At 38.8% G+C, this 22,629-nt stretch overlaps 1 protein-coding gene across 1 annotated transcript; it reads left to right on the top strand.

Annotated features, from left to right (window-relative positions):
• Positions 1-2,313: 2,313 nt before the first annotated feature.
• On the top strand, positions 2,314-15,500 carry LOC148041855 (ATP sulfurylase 1, chloroplastic-like). The gene is made up of 5 exons (XM_087683335.1): positions 2,314-3,382; positions 3,666-4,071; positions 4,189-4,449; positions 14,724-14,810; positions 14,921-15,500. Exons 1-5 carry the CDS (start codon positions 2,802-2,804, stop codon positions 15,056-15,058), a joined length of 1,473 nt encoding a protein of 490 aa, XP_087539461.1. The 5' UTR covers positions 2,314-2,801; the 3' UTR covers positions 15,059-15,500.
• Positions 15,501-22,629: the final 7,129 nt, after the last annotated feature.

Below are 22,629 nucleotides of genomic sequence, written 5' to 3'. Positions count from 1 at the left end.
GGGAGAAGGGGAGGCTTTAATGAAAAAAGGGAGGGGGAAGAAGAAATGAGATATTACACTTGAAAAAGAGAGGAGGGGAAGGGGAGGGAGGTTTGGAAAAGGGGGTAGGTTCGGGGCTTTCCGAACTTATAGCTAAAATAATAATTAAAAAAAGGGAGGTGAGGGGGGGGGGGATGCTTTAATGAAAAAAGAGAAGGGGAAGAGATAATGAGATATTACACGTGAAAAAGAGAGGAGGGGAAGGGGAAGGAGGTTTGGAAAAGGGGGTAGGTTTGGGAAGCCCTCTGGAAGTTTGGGGCTTTCTGAACCTATAGCTAAAATAATATAGTAGTAAGATTTGTGAGTTTTCAAGGAATAAGATGCACCATGACTATATTCCATTAGGACAATCTCTTTAAATGGCACCTATTTACATGCATAAATCTTGTAAAATAATTGATTTTAAATCTTTTTTTAAAAGAGAACATAAGAATACTTACGTCTTTTTGAGTAACCCTCTCAAGTTTTCATCTCTTGAAGATTTCGATGGAGGTGTCTTATTTGGTGTTGTAAAACAATTGCTCTATCTTTGAGATGTTAGAGTAAAGATATCAATTGGTACAAAGCATTGTTGCATGTTATGGGTAGATATCAACATAGTTTCATACTAATTTCACAAAAGTTCTAATCGGTGAACTTCACAAAGGCCACAACTTATTGCGCAATGCTTCAGAGCATGAGCTTATTATAAAATGTACTTCTTGTGACTTTAAAAACAGTGGTATAAGCCTTTATTGACTCTAATTTGACCCTTTAAGGGATTTGTGACAACAAAAACAATCAAAATTAGAGGTTTTCTTGCAATTTTGTTAGTAATATTAACCAACATGACTACGATTATCTACTTTTACAAAGCATAGTATTCCATCATGTTTAATAAGTCCATCTAGAACCTCGTATATCACAAAATTAATATTAAAATTGTTAGCATGCAATGGGTAAAATGGTAATAGGAAGCAAATTTCATCTAAGCAATGAACTTGTGAATGATGTTATTTTTCACCTAATCTTTAGATAGTTGGTAACAATATTGTGAAGGGAAGTATCATTCTAATTTTAATAAAGCCAGAGGAACAATCAAATTTCAAAATAGTACATCATTAAAAGACAAACGAATAAGCCATCCCAACCTTATGTCAATCCAATAAGAAGTTACATGATAGAGTTATACTAGAAGCAACCCATTTAGGGTTAGTATATAAAGGTCTCAATTCCATACCCACATCAAAGTAGGTTAGCATAGAACTTACTATCCACAACATGACCAAAGAATTGTTGACAATGTGCTTTTCTATATAATAGCCCATGCATTTAGATTTAGTATGTAAAGGTGTCTAGTCCACAACCTAAATTTAATATTAATTTAGCACCTAGCTTACATTCCATTGCATGACCACACAGTAGCTAAATAATGCTTGTATATATCTCATCATATTTTGAAGGTATGGTTTATGTACGATGAGAAGGTTATGGGAGGTCATAGTATTTGGGAGATTCAAGGGTACGCAAACCTTATTGACATTGTGGCACACAAGATGGGAGACATGAGCCCCTATAAAAGGGACATGGAGGACAAACTACACAGATATCCGCCCTCAGACTGCCAAAAAGACCAATTGTTTTGGAAAATACTTGTAACTTTGAGTAACCATGCTCCTGTGGGCAGGATTTTTTTGTTATTAAGGGGTGCAGGCCAGAAATCTGCAGAACTCCAAACATTCGAGGTTTGGCTTCCTCTCCTACCACATCCACATCCCAAAACTAGTAGTGTGAGGTTGGCTCCCTGACCCCCTTGCCTGACATCTCGAACTTCCTCATGAGCATTGTTTACTAGTTCGACAAGAAGGCCTAGTATCGAAAGCTCTGGGCTTGCTTGTGCTTGGGGGGACTTGTGAGATGCTTTGGCCCTCGTTGGGAAGAAGAGAGGGGGAGGGCACTAGCAATGGTTCAAATCTATACTATTAGTTAACGAGAGGTGGGGGGCGGGTCCCACCCGCAAAAATCGCACTTGCCCCAGCGCGAAACGTCGGGGCGAGTCTAGGCGTGGAGCGCCTAGTCACCCTTAAAAACAAAAGAAAATTATAACCATTTATAAATTTTCCGATTTTGCGTTATACGGAGAAATCGTCCTCCCAAAGTGAACGCTAATGGCGAAGGCAGCGAATCTCAGTTCTGTGATCCAGATTCTATAGTGATATGTTATAGTGATAATAATAATAAAGTAGAACAAAACAAAATGACACAATCATATAGAGAAGACGTCGTAGACGACATTGCGACCAGGTTCAGCTCCCCTAATTTGATGGGGGAAGAAGCACAGGGTCTGAATTGGCCCTTTGGGAGGGGAAGAAGAAGCTGCCGAAGAGGCAGCATTGCGCTTTGGCAAACAAGCCGTTCTCTGCATAATCACGAAGAAGGAGAAGAAGAAGAAGAAGAAGAAGAAGAGCAGCAGCAGCAGCAGAAGAGCAAGAACAAGGAAGAACAGAATACAGGATCGTCGTCATCGTCGCCCTCACATTTTGAGCACCCTGTCTTTGTGCCCCCCCCCCCCCCCCCCGTCTCTCTCTCTCATTTTACTAGATAGGCTACTTGATCTCGTTTTGCTTTTCCTATGGGGCACATTGCGCCTACCTATCCTTCTGCTTTCATGCCGTGGGAACAAGAGCAAAGCAGGGAAATGAGTCCGCTCCCAGCGCCTCGCTTTTGATCGGGGGACCAATCGTTGGCTCAATTCTGAATCTTGTGTTTTCCTCTTTTAAGAGATGGCAACTGCCATTGCCGCAGGCGTGGCCATTGCTCGCATCCCCACAGCAGCCTTCAAGCAGCACCTCCAAACGCAGGCGCAGCTGCAGGCACAAGCACAGTCTCAAAAGCACCTGCTTTCCACAGGCCCTCTCCGATCCCACTTCTCCTCTTCCTTCAGAGAACTGGACAAGCCTGGCCCCTCACGTCCAATGCGAGGGTGCACATACCCCCGTGCAGCACTCATCGCCCCCGACGGTGGCATCCTTGTGGACCTTATTGTCCCTCCTGAGAAGCGTGCTGCCAAGGCCGCCGAGGCGCGCAGCCTCCCTCAAGTGCGCATCACACAGATCGACCTGGAGTGGGTGCATGTGGTCGGAGAAGGATGGGCCAGCCCCCTCCGCGGTTTCATGCGCCAGGCAGAGTACCTCCAGGCCCTGCACTTCAACTGCCTTCGCTTGCAGGATGGCTCTCTTGTCAACATGTCACTGCCCATTGTCCTTGCTATCGATGACTATCAGAAGGATAATCTCGTTTCCAGCCATGCCTACGCAGTTACTCTTATTGCTCCCAAAGGAAATGCTGTGGCCATCCTGCGCAAGTAAGTGAATTAAGTAGCTAAATAGTTATGTAACAGATTAGATTGCACGCACAAGGGTGCAAGCACGCTCACTTTTTTCTTAATAACTCGCACACACAGCCATAGGCACACAGATACACCTTCAAAATTTCACTCTCCCATGAAGTTTGAGATTGTCTGTTGGAATCAAATATGTTGAAAGCACCTCTTGGTAAGCTGTGCATGATCCCTTGTACAGCTAAAGATGTCATGCTTGTTTGATTTCTGACTTCTGTACTGATTTACAAGCTTCTTGTGCTGGCAGTATTGAGATTTACAAACACAACAAAGAAGAACGAATTGCTCGAACCTGGGGCACAACAGCCCCTGGACTTCCTTATGTGGAGGAGTCAATTATGCCAGCAGGGAACTGGCTGATTGGAGGTGATCTTGAAGTGCTTGAGCCTATCAAGTATCATGATGGCTTAGACCATTATCGACTTTCTCCTGCAGAACTTCGTAAAGAATTCGAGCGTAGGAAAACAGATGCTGTGTTTGCATTTCAGCTGAGGAATCCTGTTCACAATGGGCATGCTCTGCTTATGACAGACACTCGCAGACGTTTGTTGGAGATGGGTTTCAAGAACCCTGTATTACTCCTGCATCCTCTAGGTGGCTTTACAAAAGCAGATGATGTCCCTCTTGAATGGCGAATGAAGCAACATGACAAGGCATGGGAACTAAAACCTGCTTTCACAATATGTATAACAGAAATGACCTGTTACTGATCTGTACATGCAAAAGTATAGCTTCTTCTTGTTGATATGAAACGGAGTAGTCTTTCACAGGTCCTTGAAGAAGGCGTTCTAGATGCTGAAACCACTGTTGTGGCGATTTTCCCCTCGCCAATGCATTATGCTGGACCTACAGAAGTTCAATGGCATGCAAAAGCTCGAATTAATGCTGGTGCTGATTTCTATATCGTTGGCCGTGATCCAGCTGGTATGGGGCACCCTACTGAGAAGAGAGATCTTTATGATCCAGATCATGGCAAGTTGGTACTGAGCATGGCTCCTGGGCTGGAGCGCTTGAACATACTCCCCTTTAGGGTAAAAACACACTTACTCGTTCCCTCATTCTTGTGTACTATTTGGGGTTTATAGTGGACTTTCTGCAATCTATAGATAATTAAGTACATCATTCTATTGATTAGTAGAAACAAGCCTTGTATTGTTACGGCGGATACTTGTTATGAACAAGCACCGGTCACTTCATGGCTCAGCTCAATGTTCACAAATCCTATTGGTATCATGTTGGCAGTTCATCTTCATCTTGTCCATTCTCTTATATGCATAGTCTTTTAGGCCTATTTTTGTCTGTCCTTTATGTTTAGGGATGATTGTCATCCCACATATATGCTCCATGCATAGTCTTTTGTGCCTATTTTGGTCTGCCCTTTATGTTCAGGGATGACTGTCACAGATTCACTGTTTGTATCTTTGTACATAGTGAAAAGAAGGCAATCATAGATTTCACTCCACTTGTTTTAGTGAAGTATTGGCATCAAGTAGTGTTTAGTTATAGGAGACGATTTTCATCTCGGCTTACTTCTTAGACAAAGGGGGTAGTTGCTGCTGATTGGGCCATCCAAAGCTTTCATCATAGTATTTAGGAATTTTAGAAACACGTGGATAAGAAACAGTTTCCCAAATCTTGTAAGTTTCTACAAAATTAGAGTTTAGGAAACATCTACTACCATATGGTGGTAGTGATATGTGTGAGCGCACTTGGGACCCTTGGGGAAATTTTTCCCTCTTGAGGAAGTTTTTCCATTGACAAAAAGATGGCTACGTTGTCACAATTGGAGTGGTAGTGGAGGGAGGGAAACATAGTCACTTTGCATCACAATGTCGATGTAGACTTCGAGTGGCAAGACACAGTTAATTGGCTGCAAAGCAGCTCCACAAATCAACAAATGATGATGATGGTCATCATCATCACCATTGTCATCAATTATTCACCTAGTAGCAATAGAAATGAGTCCATCATCATCGTCATCATCAATTATTTTCCTGGTAGCAATAGAAATGAGTCTATAGGGTAAAGTGGAGGCAATAGATCATCCAAAAGGTGATGGGGTGGGAAGTGATGGGCTGTGACAGCAAGTCACAGCTCCTCCCCACATGGCTTTTGAATGATAGGGCATCGACTTCTTGAGAGGTGGAGTGTTGGAAGCTTCGAGAGATGGTAGTAGCAGTTGGTAGGCATGGTAGTTGGAGAATGGTTGGGTGTTAGAGAGATAAAAGGGAAGACTTAGAGGTAGATACATGCCCTTATACAGGGGATTTTTGGGCATTTGTCGTAGTGAATAACATAAATGGATTTAGCTATCATCAAGGAGGGTAGGGCACATGGGAGGAGGATCTATTTTTACTTTGTGGATTTTTGCAAAGGCTTGATACAATGTGATGAGCCAAGCTAATATAGACACTACAGGGTCTTGGGGTACCCATTGAGATGTGATGAGGTGTGTTAGCATTGTATGATTTACTCATTGGACGGTTCCAAGCCCCAAGAGAGATGTTGGTGGAGATCATTAGCACTAGTGGGGTGCATAGGGGATCTTGAGGGAAGGCTCAAAGAGGAGTGATCCATAATGAGATATCAGGAAGCGAGATGGATGCTCATAACATGTCCTTGTATGGGGTTTTAGGGGCATTTGTATTATTGAATAAAATAGACGCCTTTTTCATTAATAAATCTTTTTTGGCTCTTTTGGCAGAGTAAAATTAGGCCAAAATGCATGTTAATTTCGTGTAATGTGTAGGCCTTTAATTTTAGTGGCTCAACACCCCTTTGCAAGCCTTTATGCATAGGTGCAAACAATGTTAGATTGCTTTGCCAATTTGAGTTGCACTTAGATCTCATGGTCTATAGCCTATTTTCGTGAAAATGTGTAGCGTGCTAGGCTCAAATCTTGTTGCACAAAAAATGTGTCTTTTGGATGCATTTTTTGGGCATTTTTTGCGACCGGCAAATATTGTTGTGCTTTTTTTTCAGGGTGTTTTATTGCATTGGAGTGACAAACTCTTGTAAGTCATGTTTGTAGTCTCCAACTTTAGTAAACGTACTCTTATCATTGTCTCCTAGTCCCTCTACCTAAAGATCTTTCAACATAAACTTAGTATTGTGGCAAACAATTTAGAGGTAATGTTCAATAAGCTTGCCACAGTTAGGATTGAAGCAAACATTTTATAGGCAATATTCGATAGACTACTGGTTGCAAGTTGTATGCAACAAAGCAATAGATTTAGTTCAATGTGTTATAGATGAGATGATTTTTTCCTCAAAGAACTAGATCTTTTTCAATATGCTATCTGCCACATACACACTTTGAGTTCTTTCATGGTATGATAGTATAGTAGTCCCATTGTAGTTTATCATCGTTGGTGCCAAGTTATAGGTGAAATTTGAGCATTAGTCTAAGCTTTATTCTACATCCAATGTCTTATTTTGTGCATTTTTAGCTTGCTTGTGCCTAACTTAAGCCTGGATTCTATTTTCAATTGCACTAGAGGTGCTAGTTCCACATCTTTGGGTTTTGTTGAGCCTTCTCAACATTGTGACTAAAAGTTACTACCTCCGATAGTTATACTAACCTGAGAAGGTCATTGCAACAATCTTTGTTTGATAGCCTATCATTTGATAATGGATGGGTCTCAGTATCATACTTTGTATTGGTGTTTTTTTGTTCTTTTAGGGCTACACTCGTGCAAAGTGTGCAGCCATCTTGTACATGAATAATTAGTACAGTAGGGCCCATATCAAAGAAAAGGAGCGTGTTTGTCAGTAGTTGTGGACAAAATGCAGCCATTCCAATTTCGGGTCTGCATCATTTTCTCTCACTCTATGGGTGTGCTTCACTTGGTGATGATGTTGATTGGTTCATATTATGTCCTTTCAAACTCTTTTGTTACTTTTTTTGTGGTGCCTTGTAACATCACCCCCTTGTAAATTAACTTAACCAAATTTTTTGTTTTAGAAAGAACCATCTTGCACACGGATAATTAGTACAGGAGGGCCCATATCAAAGAAAAGGAGTGTGTGTGTCAGTAGTTGTGGACAAAATGCAGCCATTCCAATTTCGGGTCTTCATCATTTTCTCTCTCTTTCGTCTTGTGGTTCTTAGGACTTATAATAATCACTCTATGGGTGTGCTTCACTCGGTGATGATGTTGATTGGTTCATATTATGTGCTTTCAAACTCTTTTGTTACTTTTTTTGTGGTGCCTTGTAACATCATCCCCTTATAAATTAGCTTAACCAAAAATTTTGTTTTAGAAAGAAAAAAGAATTGTGTGAGTGGTAGCTCAACTTGCAAAATGTCACCTTGCCATGTTTTGGCTGGTTGCCATGTGGTGGTTGGTTGGCTTGCAATGCTGCCTCGAACTAGTTTGCTTGTTCTCAGGGTGCCACTAAGAGGGACATTGCAGCAACCAATATGCAGCAATTGCTTGTATTTTGAGACTCTCATTCGTGGAATTGTTGGCTCTTACAATCTCTAGGCAAGAGACCTTGCAACCGTGCTTATTGGCTTAGATCACCTCCTAGGCAAACTCAAAGTTGACTTATCTTGTAGTGTGCCTATTCCAAAACATCAGCCAATAATTAGACAATTTATTTTAAGTTTCACGCTCTAGTTTTTAGTCCCAAATTTAGAAGGCCTTCAATGAGGACACCTCAATAGAGATCACCACTAGATTCAACAGATTGCTTGACTTTAGTTGAGCTTGAGCAGGACTATGGGGAGGTACTTGTGTTGATGTTCAAGAAGCAACCAATACTAGTTTTCCTTGAAACAACACATTCGGTTTGTCAGGTTCTCTTTCTAGTTTTCTCTGATGGCTTGAGTCTAGGCACAAATTCTCACAAATTTCGAATAGTCTGTTAAATGATTGTATTCGACTTTAAATTATACACACTTATTTTAGGAAGGTGTGTTAAGGGAGCTACACATAGTTTAGGTAGGTGCCAATCAAAGTTGCACCATGCAAGAGAAGTGCCCTATTTTTGAGAGTCTTAGTGATGTTACTTCCAAGTTTGAGTTTCCACCTACTTGGAAGCTACATGTAGTAGTTTGTGAGAGCAATTTGACCTAGTATTAAGGAGGCTCTTCACCAGTACAATTATTGGTCATGGCTGTCATGCAAATTTTTGCAAAGGTCATCACCACTGGTACACTTACTTGTCACATTTTTAAAGCCCAATCTCATGGAAATTATATTGGACCTGTCTTGCAAACTGTCCTGTGATAGTGCAGTGAAGTAAATGCACAATCCCACCCTTTACAATAGTGGCATGAAGCCCCTTAGTAACCAGCACCAATATCCATGAACAACATTTTTGGTAGTACATACAAAAACTTCATATTGAAGGATTTTCTAATCAATTATAACATATTTGTCATTTTTATATCTAAAAAATTTGTGAAGTTTAGGGTTTTAAATTGTCATTTTTAGAATAAAAAAGTTGTGAAGTTCAAGGTTTTAAACTTCTATCTTCAAATTTTGAAGGTATTGTACATTAAACCTTGGTTCTTTATGAACATTGATGAGCACATAGTAGAGATTCTCCTTAAAGGCTTGCTTAGTCAACTAGTTTATAGTAATCAAGGCCAACACATTTCAGCCAAACATATTTATCTTCTGTTTATTCTTTGCCTCAAGATGTCTGAGGACAATACATTTTAAGGTCATGTTTGAGTTTATCTTTTCATTGATCATGTGTTTCAGTGTTCTTTGTGCACTTCTACTTCTAGAGAGCAAGTGAAGTTGGTGTGAAGATATGCTAGGGTTTGCATTGAGGAAATATAGAAAGTACAGCCACGATTGACAGTGAGGTGTAAAACTTGAACACCCTAAACGCAAAACACAAAATGAAAACTCAAAACACAAGAACATAAACGTAAATAGAAAAGAAAGATAACTTTGAAGTGATAAAATTGATGATGCAAATGAATGAGATAATATATAGAATGCTCAAGGACAGAGTTGATCAACAGTCAGTGGTCCTTGTGGGAGCAAGTTGAGGAAGGTGTTAATGTGTGTCATCCACTGGAGATAGATTTTGAGTGCAGTAACCACTAGTCAAAGTAGAGGCCAATGAAGAAAAGTGCTAAACACTCAAAAACGACTTGTTGAAGATGATAAGATTTGATAATTGGCAATAGTGGAAGGTTGGGTGACAATGTAGACCACACAGCAGTAATCGTTGGGGGTTGGACAGTTGGTCGAAACCTGCAAGACAAGGACGGGGCTGAATGGTGGGTAGCCTGTCTATTTATAGACATGGAAGGATCCTCCCAAATTTGGGTTTTGCATATGGAACCATAGGAACTTTTGGTAGTTTGTTGTTTTGGGGCTGTTTTAAAGAGAGAATCAATGGGTAATGAATTTTTGTCTCAACACCTCCTCTCAAGCCCAAAACTGGAATCGAGAAGGGATTGGAAGAAAATCGCAAGTCTAATTTTATCCCAAGATATCCCACCCCAAAGTAGCCAGGGCATCAGACAAAGGGTATAGGTAAGCATTGGCTGTCTAGCGGACTACCAAGGCTATAGAAGCGATGGTTATCTTACCAAGGGAGTCCAAGTAGTCACCCTAGAGAGAATATGGCATTGGACAAAGGGTGCTCGTGAGTTGCCCAGTGGCCTACTAAGTCTTGTAAAGGCAGATTGAATTACATTGAGTCTTTTTTTTTTTTTTGGTGAGAATTTATATAGTTTACATCCTTTTAAGTAAAATGCCCCATGGGAAGAATGAAAAGGGATAGTTAGATCCAAGTTCCAACACCTTGCAAAACAAACAAGCTAACTCAATCACTTAAGGGTGTCAAGGATGAGTTAAAAGGGTGATGAAGAATAGTGCCATGAGCACATGTCTTTTTGGAATCTCACTTAATATGTGGATTAATTCTTAATCAAATGTTTAAGTAAATGTTGCATATGTGAGGTGTAACTGGGGTTAGAGTAAATCTACGAGCTTGGGATCCGAGAAAATCACTGGATATCAAAGGCAAAAGTTGTTGTAAGTTATGTCGCACAAGTACTTGGTTTAGTGCTAGTTGTTGGTCTAGGTCATTTATTTGGCTATAAGTGTTAGTTGGTGACACTAGAGAAGTGGCATTTAACGGTACTTAATGCTAATCTGATGGTCAAAGATGGTGCAGAGACACTCGGGAATGGAAGTTGCCTTGCTAATTTAATTATTGGCTAGTCATATTATATTTTAGGGCACCGAAATAATCATTAGATTAATTTTCAGTATTTAAAGATTAAAAATTAATATTTATTTATGGATAATGTTGGAAAAACCATTTGGAAAGGTTGCTACTTGTCATAAATGCCCATGCAAGATTGAAAAACGTCTTTAGAGGTTGGAGAGAGGCATTTTAGTGCTTTCAGCCTGTAAGAGAGAATAAGGAGATGTTGCTAGTTTGATTTGTAGCCATTGAAGGACCTTCTGAGGCAGCCAAGGGAAGGAGAAGACCAATCAACAACAATAGGTGATAGCATCTACAAGCTGTTGAGATAGGGCAGCAGTAGTAAATGAGTGATTTTCTTTAGTTCTTTGCATCTACAAGCTGTTGAGACAGGGCAACAACAGCAAATGAGAGATTTTCTTCAGTTCTTCATGAAGGAAGTCTGAATTTTCTCTCTCCTCAGCATTCTCTCTCATCTCCCAGCCTTTCTACACCTTGCTTCGAAGGTTACAACATTGAGATCACTAGAGGTTAAGAAATTTCAGGTTTCTTTGCTATAAACCCTAATATTCAGCATAAGTTAGGGTTTAGCAGCAGTCTCAAGAAGCATGCTAGAAATTGGAAGCTCCTAGACTTAGATTCAATAGGGCTGTAGCTGTGATTAGTCAAATTCAAGTGGAGAGAGCAATAAATTAATGAATTTGGGGCATTTTCCATCTCCATCAAAGCGATTGGGACACATCAATCTGATTTGGTATTCATTGATTTTGTATCAATGAATACCAAAAGGAATTGGGACAATCCCATTGTACATCAAGTTTTCTTCAATTAAGTTAAATAAATACCGAAAGGGACGCCAATTTTGGAGCCAATAGGATGTCCATTGTCTAAGATTGTAAGTTAATTTTCATTTCTCGATTTTGTAATAAATGTTATTGTTGTAATTAAGTTGTAATTAGGGAATTACTACCCATCCACCGAAGGAAGGCTAGTTTTCGATAGTGTGGTGGTGGTAAAGTGGTAAAGAAGTGTAAATGGAGATAGCTTAGGATCCGCCCAAGTGTCCTCCGCACAATGAGATGCATAGTAGTATTCTATCTGATGAGAATGTGTATATAGTAGGTGCCTCTTGAATAATGTTCCTTGTAGGGAAATTGTTCACTTGCCCAAGCACTCTTTACAAAGATGATAAAATTGTGCAATGCAAAGGAGAGGTACAATTGGAAAGTGTCACAACTCTATAGAAACAGAATTTGTATATTTTTTCATTAATTTGTCTATATAATGATTTATTAAATTTATTTCCTTTGCACTAATTAGATATAAAGAAAAGTGCATTGGAGCTGACCACTGATGAGTAGTCACAGGTTATGGTGGACCCACGCGGTGGGTTAGAGAAAAGATAGTTCACACTTCCACCTACATGGCCCGATTGGGCGCTTGTGACCAGAACTCACGCATATCAGGGTTAGACTCGCACACAGAAAAGATTGATGCCTTGAAGTGTGAGCTAGATCCACTAGAACAGATAGTTACAATCAACAAGATGGCATGATCATGAAATGCTTGTATAATGTGCATGTGTGGATTGAAAGCTTGAAATGCACATTTCTTTGCATAGGAAAGTCACGTGAAGATTTTGATACCGTTTTTGTGATGTACACGAAAAAAGCTTTCATATGACACCCATATTGGGGGGGTCCCTAAATTTTAGGAGATCCCTAAATTTTAGGAGGTTCCTAAATTTTAGGATTCTCGAATTAGCCTAAAAATGCTAGTCCTAAAAATAGGGATGTCATTCTAAAAATAGTAAGTTCTGTACTCTGACTATGCTTACTAAATTTGGTTGTTTCTATTCTTGACAGTATTCAGCCCAAAAAGGAAGGCCATAGAGAAGAGACAAGTGTCAAGACACTTGTCAAGACACTTGTCACACAAGTTTCCAAGTGTCCCACCACTTGTCACATCTCATGACATGTGGCTGGACACTTGTCTTGTGCTACTCCACTTTCCCCTTTTGTACTAGCTCTTCCCTCTCCTATAAATAAGAGCTCGTTTTTCTTCATTCAGCATCATTTTTCTTTGATGTAAACTTATGTACAACACCCACAGATAGCCAGAAACTGGCCCCATCCATCCCCATCATCATCCCCTACTTCTTCATTATCAAATTCCTCCATATTCCCTCTTCTATCACTACTATTTTACAGGACAGCAAGCCTGTAAATTCATTACATCACCTCCTTCTCAAGCTCTTTCTTCCATTTTAGCAACAAGAAGCAAGCCCTATCCATGTACTGTTGTTCAACGACGGAGAAAGGCTGATTTCCTCTCTTTCTTCTCTCATACTGTAAAGAAATCAGTTTTTATCATTGCATAATAGATAATGCATGTGTGTTTGTACATCTTTGCATGATCTTGTGAGCGTGAGAATTACTTCTCCTCACTCTCAGGTTGATTGTAACTGAGCTCTTCCCTAAGGGACTTGGGTTGAGCAGAAATACATTCCTTCGGAGGGGGGGGTTGGGTTGCCCATCTTCAACCCTCAATCTTGTCTCCATTACTTTTACATTTTTCATGGCTGTAATTTTGTGAGTAATTTTCATTTTCAGCTTTAAGTGTTCATTCTCTTTTATATTAAATCTCGAAAACAAGCGAATATTATATTAAGCATACTACGTTGTTCGGGGCGTTTACAGAAAGAGAGGTTGATGTCGAAGACGAGTGCGGAATTTTGTAGAATACTAAGAAGGGTAAGAACCGCCTCTCAACCTCGGATGTAGATGATGGAGGAGGAAGAGGAGCTTGATATCGGTCTTTGTGTGGTGTCGAGAACCATGATGATAGATGAAGATGAGGATGAAGCACCTTGAAGAAGGAAGATGAGTTGGTTTTTGCGTGGTGTTTCAATCTTTAAATAATAAAAATTAAGCTAATAATTATTTCAATGTCGTGAAAAATTAATATGACTGGCCAATAATTAAATTGGCTAGGCAACTTCCATTCCCGAGCGTCTCTATGCCATCTTTGACCTTCAGATTGGTACTAGGTACCGTTAAACACTTCTCTAGTGTCACTAACAAACACTTTTAGCAAATGAATGACCTAGGCCAACAATTGGCACCAGACCAAGTACTTGTGTGGCATAACTTATAGCAACTTTTGCCTTTGACATCCCGTGATTTCCTTGGGTCTCGGGCTCGTAGATTTATTCTAACCCCAGTCACACCTCACATATGCAACATTTACTTAACCATGTGATTTGAGTGTCTTTACGCCATCTTTGACCATCAGATTGGCATTAGGCATCATTAAACACCACTTCTCTAGTATCACTAACAAACACTTATAGCCAAATGAATGACCCAAGCCAACAACTGGCACCAGACCAAGTACTTGTGTGGCATACCTTATAGTAACTTTTCCTTTGACATCCCATGATTTTCTTGGGTCCTCGCCTCGTAGATTTACTCTAACCCCACCAGCTACACCTCACCTATGCAACATTTACTTAACCATGTGATTAAGAATTAATCCACATGTTAAGCGAGGTTTCAAAAATACATGTCCTCATGACAGAAACCTATAAGACAAGGATAGGGTTGAATAATGGGCAGCCCATCTATTTATAGACATGGAAGGATCCTCCCAAATTAGGGTTTTGCATGTGGGACATAGAAACTCTCTAGAACCGCTCCGTGTTCAATGAAACTTTTGGTAATTTGCTGTTTTGGGGTTGTTTTAAAAAGTCAATCAATGGATAATGAATTTTTAGCTTAACAATTGGAGGGGAATATTTATATTCTCCATATTTCTTGGTGTTTTTGTTACCTAGTTCTACTGAAGTAAATCACATCCCAAATGATATAGGATGTATTTTCTTTTGTGTATGAAGTATTGCTTTCCTTGACTTTCTGTTATTTCATGCTACATGAGTTTGTGTTGTGATGCGGTCCAGTTTTTTTTTAGCTGATAAAAATTGAAGCTACTATTGGAGACTGTTGAGGTGGTAGCTTAACACCATTGACAAAGTCTGCTTGATAAATTCACAGATGATTGCCTATTCTAATCCTTTGAGTAGTGTGCATAGATCTAACATTTTATACTACTGTCATGTATTTAGGTAGCTGCATATGACAAGTCACAAAGCAAGATGGCCTTCTTTGATCCTTCACGAGCAGATGATTTCATCTTTATTTCGGGAACAAAGGTATTGTGTGTAGTTGTGCTTGATTTAGTTATGTTTTATATCTATCAGCTGTCAGCTGGTGGATCTTCATTCAACTCATATGGTATGGATAACATTTTCTCTTTTGACAGATGAGGAATTTTGCGAAAAGTGGAGAGAATCCTCCTGATGGTTTTATGTGTCCTGGTGGATGGAAGGTCTTGGTAGACTACTATCAAAGTTTGGCAGTGGAGGGCACCCAGCCATTGAAAGAAAGTGTGGCTGTTTGATTCCCCTTAGGCCTTGACCACCTCTCATGATCGTGAGAAATGGGCCTGCCATTTGTCAATGGAACATTATAGGAGCACCTCAGTTTGGAGGTTCTAAGGTGCAGAAATATCAAGCTTATTATGCAATTGCCCCATTGGTTACAGCTATTCAATAAAAAGCTAGTCAATATCATGTTGACCTTAGCAACAGCCATCTCTGACTTTGCATAGCTAGCTGTGTCAGCTGCCTCTGAGGCCCCAATACTCAAAGGAAAGCATTATTGCTGCTAACTTAGTTGCTATTCATCTTATCTTGCAACTTGTAATCATTTTAGCCAGCTAGATCAATCTGCTTGGTCCCTATTTTGGACTTGCTATTATTCAGAAAGATTCCTATACTTGCTTGCAGAGTTATCACTTAATTGATTTGAATCTACTACAGAAATGTGGCTTTCTGTTGCAAGACCTGATCTTTGCTGTGCTGTGTCACACTGGTTTTCTGTAGACCTTTGATCAACATCTGAAACTGTGAAACTGGAAAGGTGGGCCTATTGCTTTAGTAGCAGGATCCTTGGTTTGTAGACTTGTGCCAGCAACGGATGGCAAGTCCAGGAGTCTGTTGAAGGCCAAAGGGATTTATGAGGCCAAATGATGGGCACAAGTAATACTGTTGCATATCTGTTGTGATGGATAGAGGAAGTTGTACTATAAGAGTTGGAATTTTATGCATGCATTAAGAGTCTGGCTTTCCTACAATCTTAAGATATCTAGCATGCATGATTATCACAGGAGAATTTTGCAGCTATATTTGTTAGTCTCTGTCGGGTGCAATTATGGAGTTGATTGGCATATGGTCACAATGATGTTGCTTGACCTGTGGGTAGGGGTCATTTACCTTATGTTAGTGATTTTTTCAATGGCCACCCTGGGTGGTTACCATGTGGGACAACAGGGTGAGAATAGAGTCAGGTTTTAGTCCTAAGAGGCTGAAACATTCTAGAACTGCTAGCTGACATTTGCACATCAGTCATTACACATTACAGTTTGGGGTGAGACCAATGAGCAAGTTACTATTCAGTTTTGAAAAGTAAACAGTTGGTCAGCAAGTACTGTGATGCAATGGATGCAATGACCAAATCCCCCTCATGAAAAGGCAGTCAAAGATCTCTTGCATCTAGGCAGTCAAAGCTCTCTTGTATCTCAACTTCCGCAAGTTTGTATATGTAATTCTCCATTGTGAATTTTGTTATCTGTGAACTAGGATATTCTTCTATGGCTCCTTGGAGTATATCCTTGTCTTGTCGTGGAGCTAATGTGATGAGGACTGCAAGTGCTTTTCTGGTTCAACTCATCCCATTTGGGCCATTCTTGGAGAGAGCTAGAAAAGATGATCCTTCGAACAGCCTCATACAATTCATATTCTTAAATACTATCGTAATGATGTATGTCGTGATAATCAATCAGCTTGGTGCATGTTCTGTTGTATTGCAAGTGTTAGTCTATCCATCTGAGTACCATGATCCCTAAATCACACATGGGCTCCTACAAACTGATACTTAGGTCTTGTACTGGAAACTATTGTGAAGAGTGTAGTCCAATTGGGGGTAGTCGAGTCTTGTATCAGATGATCTATGTGATTGTTTGGAAGGGTGCCTCAATCACCTTGAATTAATAGTTAGCTCCAATCAGATAATTTGGTATGATGCAATTGAGCTTGTTTTACAATCTTTAATTTGTGGCTTGATCCTTTTGTGGTGACAATTCCTACAAAGCCGAGTTGGAGTGACTAGTGTGACAAGAAGCCAGCGTTTGTGTCAAACTTCTGCAATCCTTGTTGGGCCAATTATCCCTCAAAAAAACCAACACCCTTTCAATGACTTGTGAAACTGGTGGGATTGGAGGGTGACCCTAGGGTGTAAATATGGCAACTCACTCTACTATTGCATTGTCATGAGGCATATGGTTTCTAAGTATGATGTTAACTCGATTTGTTACATTGTATTGGTTTGAGGATTGGATTTTTAATAGAGGAGAGGATCTAATGACTAAATAGGGGAGGATTTGTTACATTGTATTGATTTGAGGAATTAGAGGGGAGGATCTAATCAATATTAGTTGTAAAGATCATAACCGTGGTCTTCTTAAGGGCCTTTGTGAGCTTATGGAGTAACAAGATACAATTGAAATATCTTTAGGAGCATTGGCTCCTTGCAAAAACTCATAGATAGACAATACATATATGAATAAGAGTGGTTGATCATGCTCTTGGTTTTCCCATCTTGCATACAAAGTAAACCCTTCCAATGGTGTGTGTCTCAAATAGTGGACAATCTTGCTTCATGATGATTATACTTTGGACTACATTTAACATTCCATTTAGGAGCACATAACCTACTTGTTGCGTTGACTTCATGTTTTGTATCCCTGCTATTATGACTTAATGGTATTCACATATCTTGAAGTTGACATATTATTTTGGTTTAGTGAAATCTACTTAAGGAATATTATCTTGGCAAACTATTTGGTTGTGGGTAAGTGCAATACTGAAAGCCAACCAATGTCATAAGTATGTGGCTTTGTGCTCACGACTTCTAGTCCACTTACCCAACTTGTGGTTAAGAACATAGCCAAACATTTTGGCTAGTTATGTGCCAATTATGCTTATGTAGTAGTTGGGTAAGACACAATGAGCCACTTTTAACTAGCTTTTCAGGCTAGCTCCTAAGAGTTGTTGCAATAGATAGGTGGGATTTAGCGCTAATAACAATCACTTTAATCTAGCTTTTAAGCATTTGTTATCAATCGCTATAGTAGTTCAACTAACATTACATAATGCTTATGAACTAAGTAAACTTAGTTTCATTTACGTCACTTTTTATAAAAACTCCTAGTTGGGTCTCTAGATTGGCACAAGAATTCAAACCTTAGGCTAGCTATGGCTTTCCCTCAGCTTGTAAGGGTGGCTCCTCATCATTTTCCTCTTTATTGCTTTGCGATTGTTTATTTAGGATTTTTGTTTGTTTCAAAGTATATATTTGTTCGACTACACACACACACACACACACACACACACACACACACACACACGTATGTATATAAAATTCGTAGTTGAAGTTCATTTTTAAATATTCTTGTCTTTTCTTGAAAAACTTAAAATTTTGATTTAAATAATAAGCATTCAAAAGAAATCAAGCTAATGTTCATAAAACCAAAAGTCTTAATCCCCTTTTGAAAGTGCTACCTCACTTTGTAAATAATGGCTCGTTTGTGCACATTAAAAGTAATTAATTTATTTCAAGTTTCAATAGGAACACAATTTCTCTTTTTTTTATGTAACTAGATGGCAAACACAATAAAACTATCTCCTTCCTCGCACTTACGTTTGTATAAATAAAGTTCATTCTTAAAATCCAATTTTTTTTCTTAAATTAAAAGCTTTATTTAATGGTGCTTCTCTCTTCACCTTACTCAAGCAACTAAGTGTTGCTTATATAAATAAATATATTATTAACTTTTAACATTGATATTGAGGCTTCTTTTCATGCCACCACATTGGTTAAAGGTAAGATAAGGTTTTGTTTATTAAATGTTGTGTTTAATTTGTAGGCGCAATTGTTTTCATATTCACTCAATAAATAAATAAATTTGTGTTAATACTAATATTGATAAAAGATTTTTAGATAGTCCCCCATCTTTGTGTGTCAAGTTGTAATAATACATATATTTTATTAGTTTTTTACTCTAAAAAGTATAAAAAGAATTTACTAAGTTTCTCACAACATAATTTCACTAAAAATGGCATACTTAATAAATATTCATTCTATATTTTTATAAAAAATATAACAGTAATTTTATGATAGCTTTTATGTATTTATAACATTTTTGTATTTTTATAAGTTAAATTAGAAATGAATAAGTGCTAACAATAAACTAGAGTGAGAAAGCAACCTTTAGTGCATTGTAATAAAGTTTTAAATTTAGAAAAATTAATTATCATATCATTCATATATAATAAATACGATTGAATACTTACTTGGAATTCCATGGGTCGTAATGGTGCCTTTGAAGTTCATGTCTTCCGTACACCAACAAAGAATATTGGTCTAACAAAGCCCTTCACTCAGCAATTACTCAAGTTCCATATTTGGTAGCATCCCATACTCAAGATTCAAGAGAGAACATCCAAAGCGCATATGTTCTAGGCTTTAATTAACCTTTAATGATAAAGGTTTAAAAGATAGGCTTAAGAAAAAGCTTTTCCATGTCAATTGGTTTTTGAATGGTCACTCTGACTTCGCAGTGAACCAAATTGATGTTGCTTAGATGGATGATTGATTGCCTTGATGATTGATCAATGGAAGTAGATATGAGTCTCATGGAGATGATGAAAATGAGAGAGAGGCTTAAGTCACCGAATGAGGAGAGTGGCAATCATGAAGAAGAAGAAGGTGATGATAAGAATTATACCTAGGTTGATGATGATCATCATCCTCTCGCCTCTTATCATAATTGTCATACTTACTTTGATGTGCTCTCTCTCCCTCCAACCTCTCTCTCCTTGTCACAACAAGAAGTGGTGCCCCCTCCCCCCTGTGGGATTGCAACAACCTCCTCTCATCACATTTTTCCTTTTCTTTTAGTTTCATTTTCTATCATTCAAAACCTATAACCTCAACTTATAAAATCCCCCTTTTCAAACTAAGGCATCTCAAGAATTTACCTGACTACTCTAGAAGCCTTTCATTGGATGGATGCACTACTAGACACCCGATGCCTTCACCACCCTTGCTCAAGTGACTAACTTGAGACATGGTGTCAAGATCTTGAAACTCCATAGAATTTCCATAAATGTGAACTAATGTTCTTGATGGAACATAAAACAAATTCTTCCTTCGCCCCCCTTATGGCTCTTGACTCAATTTCGAACAATGCTGCAAAAGAGACTTTAGACAAAAACAATTTACCAATTTGTTGAAAAGAGTCTATTGCAATATATATAATTTCCTTGGATTCACAAGAAAATAATCTAACTCGAACTCATCATCTAAGGGAACCTAAATGCCCTTCCTAAGATTTTGGCTCTATTTCTTCTTTTCCCCAACTCTAAATCTTGCAACATTAAACTCATCCTACCCACCTTCCTTTCGACTGCTGCAGAGACACATCCCCTGAAGACAACAACAATGATCGCACTTGCATTAAATTAATTTGAAAGTAGGGTAATAATGTATCAGATGTATACAAATTTGTTGAAAATTTCTATGATATTTGGCATGTTTTTTATGGGTTGCCATTCTCCCCCACTTAGACGTGGTGTCCTCACAAGCACAACTAGAACACAAACATCTTGAACATTCAGCATCAAGAACATGGTTACCATGAGCCTTGGTTACGTATCTTTAAAAAGAAAAATATACTCTCCCCCCACTTAATTATGAAGTATCCTCGTGAGCACCTTGACAAGATCTACACGAGAACACAATGAATCCTAGTAGACACTAGAAAGATAGAAAAAGATAGACTAGTGTCCTATTAGAGAGTAAGCAAGCAAGCAAGATAAAGATGTCTTTTAAGGTGTTTAAACTTATGCAAGCTAACCTTCCCCTAACTCATTCACCCCACTAGAGTGCATAGCATAACTTCATCCATTATATGGAGTATACAAACTAGAAAGCATTCTAGAGCCGCTAAACAACAATAATCTCTCTAGACAATAATTGTCACACTACTTTTCTACTAGAAATATTATTTCTAAAATTGCATCACTCATAATATTAATGCCTATCAAAGAACCCACACAAGGTGAGTTAATACTATAATACAAAATATGACTCCTATGGTTTAATTGCTAACCCTCCATGTCCTATGAGAACAACCAATAAATGGCCCCTAACTCCAATCCTCGCTTTATTTTTTTAAAAACTGGTTTTAAAAAAAAAAGAGGTGATGTAATCACAAGGGCCTACCAAGATAAGAGCAGAGGTTAGAATGAAAGGCTTAATCAAGGAACACAATGTAGTGACAACTAATGGATGATTCAATGCAAGCTTGGGTATAACAAGTGCACGTATAGGCTTAGATATCACAAATACAACTACAAATAATTTTCCATCCCATCACATTGTTGCTTTGGCATTGTCCAACACATTGGTGCTTGACTATCTATCCTCAAAATGTGCAATGCAAATCAGTAGTTTCCTTGATCGGTGTCATTTTAGCATACACTACTTGTGCTCATGGGGTTGGTGCGTTAAGAGTTCATCATTGTACATTATAAGAAAATGGTGTTGAGCCAAAGTAGTATACTTTTTCCAGCCTTTTCAACGCTTATGCTTTTATGCCTAACCTTCATGAGGCTCATATATGCCACTTGTGGATGCCTAAAGGGAAGGCTTTGCTTTCTAATATTGGCATTGGTACCACCATCATTAGTATGTATAGCAAATTTGCATGCATTGTAGATATAGGAAACATATTGAAAGAATTGCCTAAGCACACAATTGCATCATGAACTAGAATGCTCTCAATGTATGTAGAAGAAGGCTATTGAGAAAGGGCTTTACAATTGTGCATACAAATGATAGAAGAAGGTGTCAATTCCAACCAAGTAACATATGTATTCACCCTTCAAGCTTGTGGTATTCTTGTGATGAACGGTTGGTTAGGGGAAGGGGACTAGCTCACTCCAGACTAGTGGGAGTTCTGAGGCCATTGCATGCCGCTATTGAAAAGAGGGGCTTGAATTCTGATTCCTCTCTTTGCAGTGCCTCTACAAGTACTCATGGAAAGTATAGCTGCATTTATAACTTTTGTGGTTGTTCTTCAAGAATGTACCCATCTTTCTATAGCTGAGGAAGGGGCTATGGTTGAGGAAGTTGGTTTGTTCAAAATAGCATGGGCTATACCTAATGATGCTAAAACAAAGGGATTTGCTTCACATGAGTTTATTTCTAATACCCTCATAAGTATGTATAGAAATTTTACTAATATTTTGCATGTAGAGATTTGTTTTGTGAATATGCTAAGCACAATGTTGTATCTTGGACTACGATGCATTCGATATATGTGGAAATGGGCCAAGTTGAAAAAGGTCTACAATTGTATAGACAAATGCAAGAGGAAAGTGTTGGGGTCTAAAAACCAATACACATTGGTAATGGCTATTTAAGCATATGACACTCTTGTAATGGAAGTATCACCAACTATAGCAAGAGAGGACAAGGGGACACAAATGGCCTTTTTCAAAATAGTTCGTGCATTATGTGTTGATTCTTGAAAGAAGGGGTTTGCTTCATATGCTTTTGTTTGTAGTATCATTATTAGTATGTATGGTAAGCACGGAAGCATGGTGGGAGTAGAGAATGCATGTTGTGGGACGACCACTCGCCTTGACATTATGAAGTGGACTCTGTCCTAATCTCATCTTACATTGAATAGGTAAATTGTGGAAAGACATTACTCTTATACCTTAAAAAATGCAAGAGGAAGCTATTAGTCCAAATCTTGAAACAATTGTTATGATTGTCAAAGCATGTGCATCCCTTATAGTTGAAGTTCCAAAATTAATTGTGCATGCAAGCTTGACTTCAAAC

This window comes from Lygodium microphyllum, chromosome 1 (assembly GCF_053477565.2).
Source record: "Lygodium microphyllum isolate KBCC chromosome 1, Lygodium_microphyllum_v1.1.10, whole genome shotgun sequence".
Lineage (NCBI taxonomy): Eukaryota > Viridiplantae > Streptophyta > Polypodiopsida > Schizaeales > Lygodiaceae > Lygodium > Lygodium microphyllum.
The sequence above is the reverse complement of the archived record's forward strand: the minus strand, read 5'-3'. Positions and strand labels throughout refer to the sequence as shown.

Excerpts from the sequence above, each read along its gene's own strand:
- LOC148041855 (XM_087683335.1), top strand. The coding sequence starts at position 2,802 with ATGGCAACTGCCATTGCCGCAGGCGTGGCCATTGCTCGCATCCCCACA. Across the intron at positions 4,450-14,723 it reads TGAACATACTCCCCTTTAGG|GTAGCTGCATATGACAAGTC; the intron begins GTAAAAACACAC and ends TCATGTATTTAG. Across the intron at positions 14,811-14,920 it reads TCTTTATTTCGGGAACAAAG|ATGAGGAATTTTGCGAAAAG; the intron begins GTATTGTGTGTA and ends CTCTTTTGACAG.